Source organism: Cucumis sativus, chromosome 5, assembly GCF_000004075.3.
Source record: "Cucumis sativus cultivar 9930 chromosome 5, Cucumber_9930_V3, whole genome shotgun sequence".
NCBI classification, from domain to species: domain Eukaryota; kingdom Viridiplantae; phylum Streptophyta; class Magnoliopsida; order Cucurbitales; family Cucurbitaceae; genus Cucumis; species Cucumis sativus.
In genome coordinates, this window is record NC_026659.2 from 24,072,972 (window position 1) to 24,095,441 (window position 22,470).

A 22,470-nucleotide genomic window follows, 5' to 3' on the forward strand; every position below is an offset into this window, starting at 1 on the left:
AATAGTCTATAGCTCATAGACTGTTATAATTAATAGTCAGACTAATTCACTGCTTAAACATATCCTCAGCTTCTCTAGTGCTTGCTGTGGGTGTGCTTTTATTCCTCTTTGAAAGACTAAACAAACAGTAAATCAAATTGAAGACCAATGGTTAATTTAGTGGTAACTCCTTAATACATATCTTTATTAATGGTAATGAGAAGTGTGAAATATGAAGTGTACTTTTTTTTTTTTATTCATTGAACCATATCTATATATGTATATATGTATCTCTCACACAAGCCTTGAAGAGAAGGAAAGGCATCCAACTTAACAAACTATTTGCATGTTGCAACTAAGACTTTCCTTGGAGGAAGAGAAGGCCTTCTTCCATGAAGCAAAGCATAATTATCCAAAAATAAAACATCCCCTTTTTCCCATCTGAATTGGATGCTTTCTTCTTCAATTATCTCCTGGCATCTCTTCACCACATTCTCTGCAATCTCCGTCCCATCGGCCATTAAAGCCGAGCTGTGCTCCTTCCCATGCATTCCTACTACAGTATTAAACCACATTCTTCTTCCTTTCCTTCCATCAAACACCTTTGTTAGGCACCTCGGTCCCAATATTGTCTTCATCGCCCCGTTTGGTAGCCACTCTACATCCATCCCCAACGCATTAGCCCTGCAAGTTTATCAAATTTAGAACTAATCTTAATTATAAACTTTAAAAGATTGCTTGAGCTTCTAACAAGATAAATATTGTATTTCTATCATCCCCCATTTGCTATACTAAAAAAAAAAAAAAAATACTCTTTTAACATATTCATTTAACGGTAAAATAATTTATTTCAAGTTAGGTAAGAACCATATTAAGATGAGTAGTCTTTTGATTTTATGTTAAAATAACATTTTGGTTGATCTACTTTGGCTTTCTAAACTAGAATACATTGAAAGTCATTTTCTTACATAAAAATTATAATTACTACTTATCAATATCAACAAAAATTAACTTCAAACTGCCATAAATTTAAGATTCAATTAAGGTAGATAGTTCAAACCAAAATTTGTACCTTTTAAAAGTATATATATGAACCAAATAGAATAATACTCGAAAAGCACATGAACCAAAATTATACTTTGATTGTATGTGCAGGTGACATGTCTATTTCATCCTATATTAAAATCAATTAAAAAACTGTATTTTGATGTCACATAATCACTGTCATATGGTCAATAGATTTTAATGCCTGATGACTATAGATATTTAATTGAAAATAAATTATAGTGAAACCAAAAAAAACAACTTAGAAAATGATTAAAAAGATTAGGGGCCTAAAATCACAGAGATGAATATTGGTTACCTTTTCTCTGCTTCAATAGGATCAGATGAACCAAAAGTGTCTTGCCAACCTCTGCCTCTCATAGAAGACGTATCATTTTTGCTAAGGGCAGTGAATGTATATTTCAAGCCTTTCTTGTCCATTTCTTCAACTTCTTTAGGGAATTCTTTCACCATCTTTTCTGTTACTTTGAAGCTTGGAACAATTGGGGTTTCTCCACCTTCTGGTGGTGGTATTTCACAGTACAGTATTACCCTCTTTGGATATTCCTTTATCTATTTATTCAATATTTTACACATTTTAATATCAGTATTGTTTTTTGAAATTAAAAAAGAAAAACCCAGAAGAAATTATTATGTTTTCAAGAGAATTAATTACCAAAACCATCTCATGGTGGAAGTAAATGAACTCAGAGAGAGGGCCTTCATTGGCAGTCCATATCCTCTTATAAATATGGGTTCGAGGAGCCGGGCCGACGTATCGAATGTCTTCCCACCCAAAGGTTTCGACGATGTCGTTGAACTCCTGAGCCTTGGATACATCGTATCCTCGAAGCAAGACTGCGCTGTGTTTGATGATCATTTCATTCAACCAGTCATGATTCTTTTTGAGAGACAACAAAAGGGACTCAAAATCGGCTTTGCTTGCTTGAGGAGGGTTTAGAACTAATGGGATGCTTTCTCCATCCACTTCCTTTTGACCTTCACATTTTCCAATCTTGAATTCCTTGCAACTGTTGAACTCCATGATCTAATAATAATTCCCTGATTTCTTTTGTTTTCGTGGCTGTGTTTTTTAATTTCTTCAAAGTGGGAGGGGTTCGTTGTTTATTTATAGATATCTTTGTTTTTTGGACCTTTTTGTGTCTTTGTTTACATTGTGGGATGTTCACAAGAAATTATATGTTACAGTTTAATTCTGTGGGTTATTATTTTGTGTGTAATGAAAAATGGTTTTTGGAACTTTGGATGTTTGTTTATGATTGTGGGGATATTCTCTCTTTTTCTCTTTCTATCTGTTCTACATATGGATTTTAGTGATTGATAATTGTTCTGAATAAGATGATAGGAATCTACGACAAGGAAATAAAATTCTGTTTTTGTTTTTTCTTAAGGGATAAAATCGGATTGGTAAAATTTGAATCTAATATGATAATTTACAATTAGAACAGCGGAATTTGCAAAGAGAAGGAATTCTCATGTTAGGGATAACCTTACAGCTGATATAGAGCGTTTGGAGCACTTAATTGAATTGCTCATCACAACCACCTTCCACCATCACTTCCGATGACCAACTCTAACAAAAACCACCACCTTCCACATCCAAATTTTGGCAACAATGAGTCCCTCAACCAACTTCAATATCCGACTCTACCAATGACTTTGTGATTAGTTTATAGTGTTTATACTATTCTTCTTTTTATAGTAAATTGATATTTTAATAAAAACACTTTGGGTAACCAATAGCAAATTTAACTAAACAACATCTTTCTTAGAGAATGTAACCAAATTCATGACTGTTTGTGTTTTAAACTTTTCTTTTTATAGTTTAAGACAATAGAATCCTAAAAATGGTATTTGAATTGACTTTCTAAATAGTAAAGAAATACATTTTAAAGTTTAAGAACAATTATTTTTAAATGCAATTAAATTAAAAAGTGAATTTAAACCGATTATAACTCTAGCTAGTTTGAAGAAGTTAAAAGGAAGTACTCGGGGTGAAATTAAATCTTCAATGTGACTCCAATTGAACATGCAATGGGAAATCTTTAAAAGGAAAACTATATATGTTATAAACTTATTAAAAGATCCAATAATAGTAGTTACCTCCAATGAATTCCAATACTACATTAGATAAAGACATGGTTTTTGGACATTTACCAAAGATCTATCCATCTGTCAAAGATGATTGGATGTATATATCAGATTTTGGAAGAATTTGAAATTTTATTTAATGAAATGGGGATCTCTTACAAAACAATTGGGTGTGAATTACAATAAATAAATAAATAAATATATATATATATATATTGATTAATCATATATAAATTGGTTATAGTTCGTAATTAATTAAACTTTTGAATAATTTAACGATCATTAATAGATACTAATGATGGGTCATCTCTCTTGGTATCTATTAATGTTTTTGAGTTGTTCTCTTACGCTTCTATAGTTTAAATGACCTCCATAGATAGCTAAATAACCAAGTTATCACGTAATGACGATGCTAATATTTAGGCATAACAAGAGTATTGGTTTTGGCCATATTTGCCATCACGAAATCAGAATTAACAAGACGTTTCTCTCTCTAAAAAAAGTATAAAATTTTATATAATAAATGTGAGGTAGCTAGGTGTTATATATTCAGATAGGTACTAGCAATGCGACTTCACAAGAAGTTTTGTCCTTTGCATTGATAGAGAAAGAGAGACTCTCTCTCTCTCTATATATATATAGTGCCTTTTTTGTTGGTGTCGTAAATGAAAATGAGAAATATTTTGGACGTTGTTTGTATTAAATAAATTGGAATAGTATTTTGAACTCTTCCATTTCTGTGTATTATAATATTAGGAGTTCATAAAAGCATTTGAATCTTTGGCGTTGTTCATTAGGGTTTCCCAAAGCCAAACACACTAACTTTGTTACGTTGTTGGTATTCATTCATTTTTTCACTTTTTTTATTTTATAATTAATTTTGATATATTCAATTTTAATCCTAGCTTTCTATCCTCAACCTTGTTAACTCAACATCCATGTTATTGTTATGAAAATATTTTGTATAAAAAGATCGAATCATGGCCAAGACAAGACGAATAATTTGACGAAGGGAAGAGAGATCGAGAGAGATAGGGCGGTTGTGCATAAACATATATATCGTCCCTATGGCTTGGTCTTCGAGATGGAGGAGCCCAGCTTACACACTACACATGACCCACCCTGTTGAACAAACCCATGAAAGATTTTGATATCTAAAGGACATAGGAAGAGAGGAGACCTAGGTCAAACTATATATATTGTAAATACATCAAACACCTTACTTGACATAATATATACCACAAAAATTTTGTAGGTTAGGTTGTTGAAAAAGTAAAATTACTTTTCAATTCCTCTTATTTAATTTCTTTTCCATGAGTTTATACAAATTGATTGTTGAGTAATTTTTAAAAAAATATTGTATATTAATTCAATCAACACACGACACTCAAATGTTGTAGAGTCAGACGGGTTGGTCTCGTGAGACGAGGTGCATGTAAGGTGGCTCTGACACTAACATATATAAAAAAAATTGAATGTGATGTATCTAGTTATTACAAATATTTTTATATTAATGATAACAATAAATATTTTTAAAGAATTGTAAATATAGCAAAATTGGATTATCTATTATTGATAGACTATGACATATATTTTCTCTTTATATCTTTTTTCCTCCGATATTATCTCTCTTTCTCAACTCTACACCGTTTGTCATCAAACACTGCTTCATCTCCTAGTCGATTACCTTTGTCGACTACCGCACGTTCAAATTAATTTTTTTAGAAAAACATGTAACAAAAATAATTACAAATTCATATTTGATGTTTTATCATATTTACAAAATAACACGTATAAATTGCTATCCAGTACAATTTTCTTAAATTCAATACTAATTAGAATATTTTTGTTTAAGATTTTAATTGATATAACTAATAGTCGAATGATTTCAATGTATTACAATAATTTAAAAAAATAACACCATCAATTTGTATCTTAGGCTCCACACATTTTCACACACTAATGTTAATGTTATATCTAATTGTCTAATTATATATAAAATGTCAAGTATATTATCTTACTTGACACAAAAAGTATATAGAAAAATATATAACATGACGTTTTTGGGATTAAATGATCAAAATATATTTGACACAAGAGTACTTGTTGACGTTTTTATAATGTCATATTTACTGTTACTTGGCATTGCATCAATGTTAAGTAACCCAATTTCGGTATATATTGATAATTTGTTACATAAAGATGATTGTTTTGAAGTTGTTACAAAATGGAGAAAAGAAAAATGATTGGGATTCAAGTGACACATAAGAACACACATTGTACAACAGATGACCACATGAAAACAAGGCCACACAAATGCCAAAAGGACGACAACTACGTTTTATTAGTGGTCATCCCCAATTCACATATTACTTTTCTTTTCCAATCTTATTCATTCATTTATTTCATTCTCTTTAATATCTTAATATGTTCTTTTTATTTTACATGAGATAAACTATGCATCATATTCTAAAAGATTAAAAAAAACAGTTTGTATGTTTCAAATTTATACCCATTTAATTCTAAGTTTTGAGTCCAATTTAAATCTAAAACGTTAGAATTTTATATTTGAGATTTGAATTTTATTTCAATTTCATTTTTAAATTTAAAGTTTTACATTTTTAACATCCATTATTATTTAATTAGTACGTGGATGTTAATGTCTATTAATTAAATTAAAATAATTATAACTATGTTTTATTACTTTTCATCACTATTCAAATTTAAATTTAAATTTAAATTTCAGTTAAAATTTTAAATTTTAAGTATAAAATTGTAATATTTTAAAATTTTAAAAACTAAATTGGAATTAAATTTAAAATTAGAGCATAAAAATATATATCATTTTAAAACTTAGAAAAGAAAAAAAAACCTACGCCAAAAATAGGTTTATTCCTATTTTAAAAGTACAAAAATATTGATAAATATAGAAAAATATATGTGATAGGTCGGAATTGACTATTAAATATGTTATAGTATATCCGATACTTTTCTATATTTATAAATATATTCTAACAATTTGATGATTTAAAATATTTTCTCCTTTATGTTTTGTCAAACAATATCTTTACCATTTTTTTTTTCCTATACTAAAAACTTTTGGTTTATTATGAAGAGTTGCATGGTCTCACCTTTCAACTAAGAAAGTTGTTGAACATTAAATTTTTTTGCCACCACAAAGGTTCTCTTTCAATTTCGTGGCAATTTTTTAGACCAAAGAAAGAAAGGCCAAACCCCATTGCAATATGCATCACAATCAATGCAAGTAAAACAAAACAAAACAAAGAACGATGGAAATAGAGATACCAATAAAGTATACTTTATTGTATAAAATAATAAAACAACTAAAATTGAAATATAATTGAAACCAAAAGAAATAAGATTTTTCTTTAATTCCTCAGAAAATTCTGACGGGAGTTTTGGGAAGTAGGATGTGAAACATTTGTAAACTCAACATAGGGATTATAATTAACACATGATAAAGCATGGAGTACTAATGAGAGGATATCACGCTTGTCTTTGGATCTAAGCTTGCTTTGATACATTAGATGTTGTAGTGTATATAATACTTTGATTATTCAGTTCATCTAATTGTATCACTGGTTTTGGATTATTCAATATAAATTAGCATATAAAGTGGTGACACTTGGGCCATTTATAATCACAAGAACAAACTAACCACCTCTATTCAATTCTGAAAACTGACTCTGATTTTTCACATAGCAACATGGACTGAGCACTTGGAAACTTACCCAAATATTCATCAAAGTCCCACACAAGAAAAAAAATGATAATGAAATTTATTCATTTCCAAAATAGATAACTCAAAATCTTCCTGTCCTGAGAAGAAGACAAAAACACCACCAGAACCTTAATTCTCACTTTTGTTCTTTCTGTCCACTTTCAAGATCTCTAGCTAAGTTAAAGGTTCTCATGACTTGTCTCTCTCTAATCTTATTTATACTATAATCTCATGCATTTTTCCTATAAAGTACATGATCATTATTGATCACTAAAAAAACTAGTAGATATAGTTTTAATTTGGATTTGAATTTGACGTTGGTTTTGCTTTGAAGTCATATTGGGATTGTACTTGAAAGCTAACTCTAAATGTTCAGCCCATGAAGATAAGGGAAGATGGATTTTGAAGTTTATTGTTTTGGCATTATTGCAGATCATGAACAGAATAAGTGTTGTTGTTGCTGTTTCAATTGCAGCTTATGCAATTAAGCAGCTCACAATCAGATCATGGACCTCATTTTTCTTGCCTACCACCAACTGTTCAGGTTCTGTCCTTTTTTTTTTCTTCTTTTTCTTTCTTGTCTATTTTGCTTCTTCAGTTAAGTTTATGCCTTTTCTAATTCTGTTTTATCTTTTTCTTTTTTCCTTATTTACATAGAAAATGGAGAGGACGTGAAGAAGAATGTAAAGCAAGTACACCAAAAAATTATTCGTGTGTGTGTTTGTGCGCGTGTTTTCTTCTTACAATGTCTTAGAATATTAACTTTGTAATGTTTTAATGAATTTTGTATTAGTTTTATAAGCTTTGTGTTGCAGGGATTGGAGGAAGAAGAAGAAGAGGAAGCTAATTCAATAAGTGATACAACTAGTCAAGTTAATGGTAGAACCTCTGATCTTGAAGATGGAGATCATAGTTCAGATGAGTTTCAAGTACTTCTATTACCACAACGAAATTCCGAAAATTGGTTGCTTGATGACAATAGGAAAGAAGAAAAAGTGCCTGAATTCCTTATAGAAAACAGTAAGATTGAATTGGAAAGGTTGCTGAAATTATTGATGGAATTGGAGGAGAGGAAAGTGAAACTTGAAGGTGAATTGATCATGTGCGACGGAATAAAATACAGTGAAACCGACGTCATGGAGTTACGAAAGCAGCTGGACGCCAAGAATGATGATATCAGTATGCTTAATAACACAATCAGCTCTTTGCAAGCTGAGAGAAAGATTCTAAAAGAAGAGATATTGAAGGGAGCATTGATGAAGAAGGAACTAGAGGAGGGTAGGGGCAAGATTAAGGAGCTGCAGAGGCAAATTCAGCTTGATGCAAACCAAACAAAAGAACGTTTATTATTACTCAAACAACGAGTTTCCACTTTGCAGGCAAAAGAGGAAGAGGCTGTCAAGAAAGAAGCAGAACTTTATAAGAAACAGAAAGCGGCTAAGGATTTCGAGGTAGAATTTGGGGAGCTTAAGTGGAAGAATCGAGAGCTTCAACACGAAAATCAGGAACTAACTTCTAAACTAGAAGTTATGAAGGCCAGAATCAAAACACTGACTAAGATGACAGAGGTTAGTGGTCTCAAGGGCTAATTTTGAGTATAACGTGACTGTTTGAAAGCTTTTAATTTGTTATTTGGTGCTTTGATCGACCAAGCAAGGAGTCTCTACAAACTTAAACTGAATTTGCATTTATGTTATTTACAATTCAGACTCTAAAATTTAGAATAATACGCTATATAAATTCTCTAATGCTACTAGAGTCGCTTGATCGCATCATTGTATTTTCTTTAGCAATAGACTGCTCTCTAACTGAGCCTGTGGACATAATATTCTTGATCTGTATCCTGGTATTTTATCTATGATTTTCAATTTCATAACAGTATTATTTCACATACATTTTACAAATCCTAGAAACTCTCTTCCACGGGGAGCTTTGGATTGTATAGCTATTTTTGAGGTTGGTGGCTTTAAAGACCATTTTTTAAACTTTTCCTTTATGTTTGAGTTTTGCTGCAGACTGAAATAATCACCAAAGAAAGAGAAGAGGCTCAAAAGTTAAAGAGTGAAAATGAGGATCTCATAAAGCAACTTGAAGGGCTCCAGATGAATAGGTTTAGTGAAGTTGAAGAGTTAGTGTACCTTCGTTGGATCAATGCTTGCTTGAGGTATGAGCTTCGAAACAACCAGATACCGGCAGGTGAATCCGCTCGTTATCTCAATAAGAGTTCAAGTCCAAAGTCAAAAGAAAAGGCAAAACAACTCATGTTAGAGTATGCAGGAAAGGAGATTGGAGAAGCAGAAACAGATCATGAAAGCAACTTTTCTCATCCATTCTCTTCTGAGATCGATAATCTTGAAAACACTTCAATTGATAGTTCAAGAAGCAGAACAAGTAGTTTCAGAGAGAAGCCTAATTCAAATTTGAGTTTGAAGAAATTGATCAGAAACCAAGGTGGTTCGAGTGCTGTTTCGCCTCCCAGCACAATCGATTCGAGCCACAGATGGAAGGATCCTTTAGAAGCAGTGATGGCTCTGAGTGCTGAAACTTTAACTCTCTCAGAGGTTAGATTGCAAGTTTCTTCAAGAAAATCTGTCAACTCAGTTGCAACATCATTCCAACTGATGTCTAAATCAGTTGAACAAAGTCTACAACAGAAATATTCAACTTATAAAGAGCATCATAAGTTGGCCATAGGGAGTGAGAAGCAAATCAAGGAAAAGGTTGAGAACGAAAGGGCAAAAAGTTCTGGCGACTCTTCAAGTTCGAATTTAGAATACGAAGACATTAGCATGAGAAAGAATGCAACTTTAGTCCTTAAACTTGCCCAAATGAAGATGAATAAAATTTCTTGTGAACCAGATAGCCAATATGATAATAATAGCACAAATTTTATATCCAGTCCAACTTCTTCTGGAGGTGAAGTTCATCGAGGATCCGAGTTAGTTCAATTCAATCGAAAAATGATGAAACCTGAGGTGAAAGTTATACACCATCGTCCTTCTCTTTATCTCTAAATGCATTTGATATGTTCTAATGCTAATATAGAAATGTGTGTGTGTTCTATCTAAATTAAGGTGAAAGATCATATGGAAACTCAAAGAGATCACTTGGTTATGGCATTGGCAATGGAAGTTAGAGAAGCGTCTTTCTCCAACATGGAAGATATCGTCTCCTTCGTTATATGGCTAGACGAAAAGTTATCTTCTTTGGTATATATGATATTGAATTAACTTCTTTATTCTCCCAACTCCTCCTATGTTCGTAGCTCTGTGATGTCATTTTTTCACTAAATAACAGGTCATTTCATGAAAATATTAACATCTAAGCTCGCACATGTGAGAAATATAAAATATCTTGTAATCATACATACCGTTTTTCTATTTTGATAAGGTTGATGGGATGGAGATTCTCGAACATTTCGATTGGCCTAAGCGAAAAACAGATGCTTTAAGAGAAGCAGCCTTTGGATATCAGAAGCTGATGAAACTAAGAGAAGAAGTTTCTTCTTTTGTTGACAATCCCAAACTCACATGTGAAGTTGCTTTAAACAAAATGAACTCCTTGCTAGATAAGTATGTCATGTTTCTTTACTGTTCTCTTCCAATGCAATAACATCCAAAGAGCTAAATATCTGAACGAGTAAATTGTTGAGCTAAATATCAAATAGAAGGTTACACAGTGAGTTTATACCTGTTTTTATTTGAATGTCTTGAATATGTTATCTAGCATTTCAAGTAATCAATTACGACATTAAAAATGACAATCTCGGTGGGACTGGGAGCAACACCCCTAAAACCTAAATTGATTTGTTTTCTTTTTATCATATTTATGATTTTACGATTTTACTCCTAGAATTTAGAGTGCATAAATTGTTTAAACCCTTAGAGATGCCTTTTGGTGTATAATATGATATTACTCTCTCAAATAATAAAACTTAGCTAACACACTTATCTGATACTCTGTTTACTTTACATTTTCTTAACAAATTTTTACCTTTTTTCTTGCTTCTACCAATATGAAAGGGTGGAGCAGAGTGTGTATGCATTGTTACAAACAAGGGACACGACGATTTCGCGATACGAGGAACTCGGAATTCCCATTGATTGGTTGTTGGATTGTGGAGTTGTTGGGAAGGTTTGTTACATAGCTGAAGCAAACAATTTGTATCACTATATATCATAAGATTCAAGCTTAGCTTTCTGAGTTTTTATGTAGTAAAAAGGAGCTTTTCTTTCAACTCTGTTTTACTATGTTTTCCTTTGGTTGATTTAAACAGCGTCTATTAATTTGAACACTGCAGATAAAGGTGTTATGTGTAGAATTGGCAAGGAAGTACATGAAACGCATAGTAAAAGAACACAATGCATTGAGTGGACCTGAAAAAGAACCAAATAGAGAATTTTTGCTTTTCCAAGGAGTGCGTTTTGCTTCTCGCGTTCATAAGGTACATTTTCTTTTGAAAATTTAACTGAGTACAAATTTTTCTATATTTATAAATAAGTTAACTACGGAACCTTTTTAATTTATTAACTTCAAAAGTCTTTACTATTCACATCTAGCATGACACATTGATTGGATTAATATGAACAATAATATAGCAAAAGAGAAAATCTGATAAGCTACATAATGTGATGGGATCATTGAACTGATAACCCACTGTTGTTTTGCACCAAAGTAAAAGGGTATTACCCTTAGAAAAACATGTAAATGAGATATGTGACTCTTGTACTTGCAATCATATAAATTACTAATAATTAATTGATTATCATAATGTCTTAGACTTTTAATATTCATAATTAATCAATAATTATAATAATGTTGGTCCATTTAATTATTATGTAGAGGAACATTATTCTTCAAAATTACACAAACTAAGAAGTTTGGGAAAAATGTGGTTAGTTTGCAGGAGGCTTTGATTCGAAGAGCATGAAAGCTTTTGAAGAACTGAGAAGTCGTGTTCATACAGAGACAGGACAACAAAATTAATCATATTTTTCTCACTTTTTTTTTGTTCGTATTGTATAATTAATCTTACCTTATTTTATGTAGATATAATCTCAATAGATTTTATGAAAAGTTGATCGATGATCACAAATATAAGAAAGAGAGAGTAGGGAGGGTGATGATCTTAAATATATATTTGTTGTAATGGAGAAATTAGATTGTACGTAGTAATTAATTTTAGTTTGAAACATATGTATAATTTATATATTATAAAAAAAATATCCATTTATATTCTTTTAGCACATATATAATTTCTATTCTCTAGAATTTGTATGAATTTAAAGTAATTGTATCCATTTAAAAGGGTAAACTTTGATAAATGTATCAATAAATAAATATATATATATTATATTATATTATATTATATTATATTATATTATATTATGTTTCGTTTGAAAAACTCTTATCAATTAAATTAATTAACTTTTATAAATGAATTAATTAATCAAAGACTTTTAGACAAAAGTTCATTTGAAAATTGTTTGTTCATGTACTCTAATAATCCCTTTTTATGAAAGACTGACATTTGAAAAAGTCTACACATGTTTGAGAATTGATGTACAGATGATTTTGAAGGTGAATTTTATATATTATATTAAAGGAGTAGTTGCAAATTTAGCAATTAGATTCAAAATAATTAGGTATATAACAACATTTTTAAAAATTTACAAATATAGCAAAATTTGTCAAATTATATCAATGATATAAGTCTATCAACGATAAACCATGTTGCAAATATTGGTCTATAGACCATACGAAATGTATCAGTGATACAAGTCTATCAATGATAGTTTTGCTATATGTGCAATTTTTTTAAAATTTTGCTATATATCTTTAATTATTATTGCTGAAATGGTTATCCATTCCAATTTCCCTATATTAAATTTACCTTCATCAGTTAGCTTAAACTATTGGGTCAATCAATAATTTAAAATGGTATCAAAATAAAGTCGGTCCAAAGGTCTCTCTCGGATTGTTGTTGCCTCCCCATTTAATATTAATTTCTGTTTTGTTGAGTCTTTTTCATAATATTTCTCAACTAGCTTAAACTCTTTTAGTCGATCTATGATTTAAGATAATATCAAAGTAGATGGTCGTGAGAGATCTTGCGATTCCACTTGTGGTGTCTTCTTCATATTTCAAGTCTACAAGTGAGGAATAGTGTTTTAGATAATATATAATTAAATTTACCCTCACCCATCAGCTTAAGTTTTGGGTCACTCGACGATTTAAAAGTTATTCAATGTGGTGACACAAATGAAAACAATCTTTTAAAGCATTTTTCTTTGAACTTTCTTTTGGTTTGTTAGCATTAAGCTTGACAATAGTTAATTAATCTCATCAATTGTCAATTGTCAAGAGTAGCAACAACAATGGCAGAGTTTAGATTTAGTTGTCTTCAAATTTTTGGAGAGAAACATTCAATATGTTTAGGCTTCAAGCAGACAACAACTATATATCGCCTCAACATAATATAAGAATATATTAACTCTGTAACAACACACAACAACAATCTCGAACTACTCAAATCTTGTAAACCAATTCCTTCCAACTTAACTCAAATATCAAAGATAAAAAAGAAAAGAAGAACGAAAACTTTTGCAATCGGAATGTGACGCTACAAAGGAAAGAAACAATGTGTGAAAGTTTCAAACAAGAATTTAAGTCTACATATTAAATCCATCTAACATAAAAGTTGGAATGTGGCACAATTTTGATTGTTATTCTATGTGGTAGGGCTGCAAAAAGATGGTTGCAAAAGTTTTTTTTTCATTCTTTCTGGTTGTTTTAATATATACAATCTATATCAATTAGAGAAATGATGGATTAAAAGCCACCCGTCCAAGTCAAGATTGCAAGTTGTCAAATACACCTTGAAAAACCTTTCCCTTGACGGCTCCATATATATAAAAGTATAATGTGATATATATTGCTAATGAACACAATTTTGCTTTCCTCTATTAAAAAAACAATATAATGTATTACACACCTTCCCCACCTCCTCTCTTTGCACTTCACTTCACTCCTAAACCAAATTTGGCGTATGAATTTGTATCAAATGATACGCCTTATGAACATACACAATCAAAAGATAATGTATTCAACCGAAGACTTTATAATTCATATGATTTTCATATTCAATTTACATATATTTTTTACTAATTCTAACAAGTCAATATGTTAAGTCGACGTTTAGGATTATTGTATTGGTGACATGATCTTAATCCGTTATGAAAGACATTCTAACTTATTTACCACTAGGTTAGACCATGGGATGGGTTTGTTGAAAGGTATTTATTATACAAATCTTTCAAACAATCTTCTTTAATAACTCCCTTTTTGTTCCTTTTTCTCTAAGAAAGTTTCATTGACAAAAGGGTCTACCATTCTCTCTCTCCCTAGCATAAAAAGGTAGCATTTTTTAGCTAATTGATCTCCTACCTCTCTTTTTTTAAAAAAAAAAACTATAAGCCCATTTCATTAAATTTGTTACTCCACTTTCCAATTTCTCTCTCTCTCTCTATTTCTCCACTGGAAAAAAGAAAAAAAAAACCATCTTTGAACTTTAATTTTTGATTGGCGTTTTAGTGCTCCGATCCATGCTTCCCTTTCAAACCTTTCCTCTTCTCTCTCCCCTTCTTCCTCCATGACATTGAAAATTTCCCACTTCCTTTTTACCATGCTTTGGATCTCTCTTCTTCTCTTATTACTTCATGAACTAAATATCTTCAAGGCCAAAATGAATCACAGACCAACACCAACCATCACATTTTCCTATTATTCTTCCTCCTCCAACCATCCCTTGATAACAAGGAAAGTACTAACCAGCAAGGTAGACTTCACCCCCTTTTTCCGCCACCGCCACCCGAATCAACCACGAAAGCATTCGCACCCCACCGATACCAACGTCGTTGACGAACCAGCCCCCAGCGACATTGATCCTCGCTACGGCGTCGAGAAGCGACGAGTCCCGACCGGTCCAAACCCATTGCACCACTGATGCATACGAAAGGAAAAAGAAGAAAAGGTCCATAGTTATAGTTGATTAAAGCTTTGAAATCCAATTATTATTTCTTTGATAAATGATAACATATTAATATTCATGTTGTTTGATGATATATTGATAGTGTGGACGAAATATTTGGCTTTGTATATATCATTAAGTAGAAAATTTTAATCCAACCTTTTGATGTGGTTTATTATTTTCAATGATTTGATCAAATAAACCACGCAAGAGGGAAATAGAATCTTCTACTTATTGGTAAGTAAGCAAGTTTTGTTGATGATGAAACACTGTGAATTTGAGTTTGTACATTAATTTCGGGCAATGATATTAATTATAAAAAAACAAGAAAATAGAGTGAATTTGATCATTGTTATTTTTTTTTAAATGACATATGTAATCAATAATAATTAGATTTATGAGTAATTATGATTGGGAATACTAAAGGAGATAAGGAGTAGCTGAGAAGGCAAGGTAATTAATAAATTGCACATTTCTTTGTTAACAATAAAAAAGCAAATTTGTAGTGCAAGTGATGGGTTTGGTACCCACCAGCTCTTAGCATATATTTATACATATGTTATAATTAATGGAAATTAAACAAATTCATATAAATAAAAAGCTCAAAGTACATCATTTAATTTGCACTCAATCAATATAAACCCATTTTTAAAATTATAATGTCTTAATTCATTGAATTATATTAAAATGTTTCCATTTAATGAATTGATGATAAAGAGTGACATTGTAATGTTAATTATATATTCTAAAAAATTCTTGATTTCTCCATATAATTTTTTAGGGAAAATAAGGTACTATTCAATATTGCATATATAGTAAGCTATATGCATATATGTATATTATATGTATCTTTTACTATAAATGAAATAGTTTTATGAGTGGCGGTGTGTAGTAATATGATGATCATAGGGGCATCATATGGCTAGGGGCTATCTTGAATAAGTTTGTGTTGATCAAGTTATAAACTTATGTGTTAAATTAATGAAATACAAACATATAGGTAGTTTGATATATTTTCCACATGATTATAATTAGATAGAGGGAAAAAGAAAGAATATATTTTCTTTTCCTCTTTTTTTTTTTGGCAGATGTTTTGATGGCAAAATAGAGTGGAAAAGATAGTGGTGGGAATGATTAAGATGTGCTAGGGAAGAAGGCAAAAGGAGAGGGAGTGATAGAATAGTGTGAGAGTTACATTTTTTATTTTGGTGGGGGAAATTGAATAATAATAACAACCTTATTTTAATCTTTTTACTTTTTAGATGTGTTGAATTTTAGTTCGTAAATTTTAAAAGTAATTATAATAGATAATCAGTTAAAAAATAATAATTAAGTATATAATAGACTCTTATGTTTAATTAGTGATGAGTGATAAACCAATATTTGTAGAGAAAGATTTTGTTATATTTATAGTTTTTTTAAAATGTTGCTATATACTTAATTATTTTTAATCTAATTACTATATTTGTAACGATCTTTAGTTTTAATCTTATTCATTCAATAAACCAAACATTTAGTCCATACTACTAATTGTTATGGTTGAGTTTTTTTTGTTATAATACTATTTTAATCTCTTCATACTTTTTTAAGTTTGTTCAATATAATTTTAGTTTATGATATGGTTTCAATTATTCAATCTTAGTCATTGTACTTTAAATTATTCTTAGTTATAGTGTCTAATGCTAATTTGTATGGGATGTTTTTAAAGCAATTTTGTTATCTATAAACACTTTTAATTATTATAAATTTTGAAAACATATTCACGAGATAGTATGGTGAAATGAAAAATTTATTATTATTTAATCCATTTTTGGTAAAAGTTAAGTTTGAGAGGGATTAAATTTAGGTTTCATTAAAAGTATTATAAGGATTAAAATTTAAAAATTTTCAAAATAAAAACAAAAACGATATTTTAACCGAATATGGAAAATAAATAATGGGATGCAAACATGGGGGGTGACTTTGGTAGTGGTTTTCACAATAATATTCAATTGAGAATATGGGGTTTTGTGCAATGCATAGGTTTCTAGTTTTATGGGCACTAAATTCATAGTGACAGCCAAATGATTTTCCCCAAGACCTTTGGTTTCTATCTTGAAAATGAAATAATTACGTATGCATATGGCGGAAAGGCGATGTCAAGGGTCAAACTCTATCTCAAAATGGCTCACCCAAAAAACAATTAGACCTAGTTAATTTACATTACATTACACAACAATAATAATCCGTGTGTAATTCAAATCAATTTAATATACTATACTAATTAATTCTCATACTTTTCATAATCTAATGTTTGAAGAAGTAAATGATATCAATCATATCCTAAAAGACTTTAAAATATGGAGCTGAAACCAAAGAAAGATCATGTATAGAAAAAGAGATGGTGAAAGATTAGAGGTGAGAAAGAGTATGTATAGAAAAAGAAATGTGAAAGATTAGAGACTATACATACTCAAAAGTACACATATATAGAAGTATTAAGTGGTATGCTTAAAAAAAGGTTTTAGGTGATATATAAAAAATTTCTAAAAATATTTTTAAATATAGAAAAATATCTTAATTTATTTATGATAAATCACTATATTATCTATATTGGCCTATCACATGATCCATCCTAACGTTGTGATATTTTAATTCTTTTTTACTACAGTAGAACATAAAACTAAAAATATTATCATAAATTAAATGTAATCGATGACTTTTTAATTTCTTTTTAGTTCCGTCAAAACAAGAGTATGGAGGGGTTGATTTTTAGGTTTGATACATCCAATACAGAAATGTTATTACACAGTTAAAACATTATATTATTGATTTGTCATTAGATCTGCAAATTTCCTTTAATTTTCTGATTTTGAAGTGTCATGAAATCCATATTTGAATTAAGGTTGAGTGGATTTTGTTCATAGATTCCTCAAGGTTGTCACCCTGCAAGCCACTATTACATGTGTCTTTTTTTCAGGTTTATTTGAAAGGTACAGTCAATGATGCCAACTTCTGACTTTTGTTGGATACATCGATGGCACATTTGATGATATCTCTTTTGGCTTTACAATTCTCTATCAGCTTCAATCTAAAGCATTCTTTTGGTCTTCAAACCAGAAAAGGGATTGTTTTTTTAGATATATATATGTATATATACATTGACTAACAGTTATTTCACATTTTATTATATGTAAACAGTTCAATATTTTCTGTTTATTTTTTAGGAGTCATAAAAATATCATTTGTAAAAAAAAAAAAAAATTATCTACATGTTATGACTTGGGTTCATTTAGATACTTTATAGAGCTCCAATTCATCTTATCATGTGTAAGTTTGAGTCAAAGTTAGTGTTGTGTAATAAACACTACATTTACTTTTGTTAAGAACTTACGACATTAATATTTAAGCAATATAAAAAATGTATAGAGATTGATATAGTGGTATACGTGGTTACTAATAGTGTGTTAGTTACATCAGCGAAATACAATATAATATAATGTCACTGGATTAGAAAGTTTAATTTATATATATAATATTTTTTAAAACTTTAAGGTCAAATTTATGAATAACTCATGCGCGCCGTGCGTTACCTCGCAACCGTCTCTGGCGCGCGCTGGTGCCTTGCACGACCGTTCTGCACGCGCTGGTAAATAAGTAAACTTGTGCTCAATTACAAAACTAAAGAGTCTTTTGTATTAGGAGTATAAACATAAATGTTTGTATCCTGCTTCTTTCACTATTATTTATTTAGTTCATACAATCATCCTTCCAAAATTATTTTTAAAGCTTTTTACTTTTAATTATTGATTTTTTAGGACTTTTTTTTTTAGTTGAGAAGTTTGTTATACCTGTTTTTTTATACGATAGTTGGATTACTTCCTCATTTATTATTATTTTTTTGATAATGTACCGTTCCAATAGTTGATGTGAACGCATGCACGCATGTCAAAGTGTGACATAATGACATGTTTTTGTAGGGGACGACCAAGTATCGTCCTCAAGGATCTCAAGTTCACAACAATTTTGGTCTATTATCTATTTTAGAATGGTATCAATTTCAAATAAGAAATAAAAATGAAATTTTTTATATGAAGTTTTATAAATAGACAAGTAAAATAAAATTTAAACTTTTGGGTTAAAAGCTTATATATAGGTGTTGATTTCATTAATTATCTCGTAAAGTTTTACAAAATTTGTGGATTTTTGGCAAAATACGAGAAGTATAATTGTCCAAAAATTGAAAATATTTAGAAAAGCCATCGACTTCGTCAAACACCATAAAAGAAGCTTATGCATTTGGTTTTTCAATCGTCTCAAACAGTACTAAATCTAATTAAATTCTTTACATCAGCACGGCCGAAAACCTATAAATTCGACTAATCCCAAAGCTTTTAACACTTTACTTCAGACTAAATATACCAACTTAAGCATATGGAAGTGTACTTGGGCGTATAACACAACAACAATTATAAAACAATTTGAGGTTTATGCAAGATAGTCTAATATCGAGAGAGTGGTAAAGAAGGCATGTTGTAACCCTACTGAACACTCGTGTCAACACTACTAATAATTTACATCCTATAAACCTTGAATTCTCATGACCTATATGTGTGTGTGTTAGATAACTTATAATTGAATGGAGCCAATCCATGCCAAGGGGTCCCCTTTACGGGCCTTTTCAACGTTTTAGAATATACAATCACATAAATATTTATATACTTCTTCTTTAATTCAATTTTAAACCACATCAACTTTTTTTTTAACCATAGATCAAAAGTTATTTTGTCAAGTAAGTAATTATTAGAGGTCTTTTAATGGTATTTTTGTACTTTTACATTTCTCAATTTTTCTTAATATGGTGCCATTTTAAAAATTAATATTAGAAACAACTTTCATGTCTATTTTTTAGTCTTACCATTTAGGTCAGCCGTCAAAAATAGCAAAAAAAAAAAAATGATAATTTGAAAGTAACAAATTTAAAAGTCGATAACCGTTGATTGTCGTCGTCTGATATCACTAATTATTTATCATATTTGTCATATTTGTAATATAAAAAAAGATGTGTCATATTTGTGGTATGCAATTTTACTAGAATTTATATGTTTAGTTTATTTTTTTTTGTTTGATATTTGGATTAGAAGAAAATAATTTACTTTCAACATAAATTAAAAATCTTTAGTCAAATAGCTTCTCAATGCAATTGAATTAGAAAGTTCCAACTTCAAATTTGATAAGTTATTTTATGCCTCTTACTTCTTATTAGGATGATGATTATTACTATAACCAAGTGATTTCTACCTGCATAAAGAAAATAACGAGAAAAAGAAGCATATTTGAAGGCCAATATCTTCTATTTTCTAATATTTTCATTCGGTTTTGTTTCTTAAGTTGAAATCTCTTGAATATGATGAATATGAGGTATTTTTATTTGTTCTATTTTATTTTGAATTTAAGATAAACGTCCTCCACAGATAAACCATGGAAGTCTTACCAATGTCTCTTTTTTTATCTAATCTATATTTTGTACTCTAATAACGCTCTTCAAGGTAATAAAATAGTTTCTTTCTTTTGCTTGTAAACGTAATTAATGCAACTGTTAGTCAATTATTTCTTTCGTAACACTTGTATATGTTAGTATCGTCATGAAAGGCATAAAGAAGAACAGCTTGTGCGTGTTCTTCTGCACTGATTACAGGTTAGATTTGACATTCCAATTGTGAGGAAATGGGTATGTTGAGAGAAAAAGGATGATGGCAGTAGAAAATTAATTAAATCAATATATGGCGTGTCTGAATTAACATTCAGATTGTGATTGGACATAACATTTTTTTCCTGGGAATGAGCTGATGTTAGCATATGGTAAACACTAATGGGGCCTAGTTAGTACTTATACGTGTATATATATATATACATCCATAAAACGTACCCTTACTAAAGTTATGTTAGTAAAAGTACTAGATCAACTTGGTTTAAGCTATTATACAACTCTTTCATTTTCAAAATTGAGAACAACATCAAAAGGAGTAACAATGACATTTGATTACTTTGAATGTAATGTTTTACTTGTGTTTTCAACCTGCATGAACACGAGAAGTAGTCCACTCCATATTCGTATTGTTAGTGTTACTATTAATGACTATAATTGTTAGCTGAAAAAATTATCAATATTTTAACATTTTTATTTCTACATTATCGTTATTGTTATCACTTGACCTTCAAAAATAAAGATAAAAAGTCATTGAATTAGATTGGTGTGATTCAAAACTCATTACAAACAATTGTGATCAATCAATAAAATTTTATTACAATTACAACAACATAACCTTCCTTTACAAATTGGCCTAACTTGTGGCCTATATTCAATACTACGAAACTCACCATGGAGGGGCATGCAAACAGAAGATCAGCAACTACAAATTTAGAAACAAAGCCTTTTAGAAATTCTTCTTTTGGTTAAATTTAAGGTTGTAGTATTTCTCAGATGTGTCTCTATTGTTTTTTCCACTAATCAATTATGATTTCAAAACCAAACTATATAAGTGTCCACTACTATTAATTGGTAATGAATTCAAATGTTCTTTCATGGGAGGGGGGCCAGAATGGGAATTTGAACAAATTATATTGTTGATAAGTCATTGTCTTTGCAAAAATGGAATGCTTATTAATTGCATTTGGTCTCTCTTACATATAAATCATATTGTATGATATCTCTTATATTTGCTTGTTTGTCACTTGCAAAAAAGCTTCCAATAAAATGTCATTGAATCAATAAGTACTATTTCCTTGGCATCATTAGGTAGACATTATCCCTAAAATCCTTCATGTGAAATCTTTTTTTCTTTAGATTTTTCTTTTTCATTCTTACAATATTGAGGTTGTTATTGGGTTATGTTTTCTAATAATTATTCTTGTCCTTTTTTCATTTAATGTGCTTGAATTGAAAACAATTTAAGAGGCCAAATTTCTCTTAGGTAATGTATATTTAGGTTAGATATTATAACTAAATTTATTACCTTCCTCTTCCTCTTCCTCCACTAGTGTATATTTCTTCCTTAATTGGTATTCAAATTTACTTGTTAGATCTTTTCCATATTTCATATGAGGAGGAGTGTTAATAGTATACAATCCTTTTACTCATCAACTTAAACTTTTAGCGTGATTTAAGATGGTTTCAGAGTAGATGGTCTAAATAGATCATTCTACATTCAAGTCTTTGCAACGTTAACGTTATTTCCTCCTCCATTTAATATTGATTTCTACTTGAGCTCACAAGTAAAAGAGAGTGTTAGATAGTATTATATTAAATTTGTCGTCTTCACCCCGATATAGGGTATTCTTATGCGGAGGGATGAGTTGTTCTAATATCTAGAAGACTGACTACACATTTTTAAGTTTTAATTGAATTATGTGATTTCTTACAATCACCATTCCATCGATTTTTAATTTGACCATCTCAGCAGACCTTTATATAGTTTGTTAAAATAATTTTCTGTTTCTTTTTTGTTCGTGAGATATGCAAAACAATTATACATAAAGTTGGCATCTGTTGACATTTCAAGTAATTTTGAAAGAAAAAATTGAC

General features: G+C 30.0%; 2 protein-coding genes across 5 annotated transcripts; one reads left to right on the forward strand and one right to left on the reverse strand.

Moving 5' to 3' along the window:
• Positions 1–151: 151 nt before the first annotated feature.
• On the reverse strand, positions 152–2,294 carry LOC101215542 (clavaminate synthase-like protein At3g21360). The gene is made up of 3 exons (XM_004147061.3): positions 1,700–2,294; positions 1,343–1,596; positions 152–663 (listed from the first exon to the last, which is right to left on the reverse strand). Exons 1-3 carry the CDS (start codon positions 2,066–2,068, stop codon positions 318–320), a joined length of 969 nt encoding a protein of 322 aa, XP_004147109.1. The 5' UTR covers positions 2,069–2,294; the 3' UTR covers positions 152–317.
• Positions 2,295–6,883: 4,589 nt separating this feature from the next.
• LOC101222579 (protein CHUP1, chloroplastic) lies at positions 6,884–12,120 on the forward strand. Of its 4 annotated transcripts, none has more exons than XM_011657188.2 (10): positions 6,884–7,062; positions 7,310–7,421; positions 7,535–7,590; positions 7,693–8,445; positions 8,893–9,852; positions 9,952–10,086; positions 10,268–10,449; positions 10,900–11,011; positions 11,178–11,321; positions 11,777–12,120. In XM_011657188.2, exons 2-10 carry the CDS (start codon positions 7,313–7,315, stop codon positions 11,861–11,863), a joined length of 2,538 nt encoding a protein of 845 aa, XP_011655490.1. In that variant the 5' UTR covers positions 6,884–7,062; positions 7,310–7,312; the 3' UTR covers positions 11,864–12,120. The 4 variants fall into 4 exon arrangements, with proteins under 4 accessions (XP_011655490.1, XP_031741050.1, XP_031741051.1 ...); XM_031885191.1 differs by lacking the exon at positions 6,884–7,062 and having other exon boundaries at positions 7,090–7,421; positions 8,893–9,073; positions 9,155–9,852; XM_031885190.1 differs by lacking the exon at positions 6,884–7,062 and having other exon boundaries at positions 7,089–7,421; positions 11,784–12,120.
• The last annotated feature ends 10,350 nt before the right edge of the window (positions 12,121–22,470 follow it).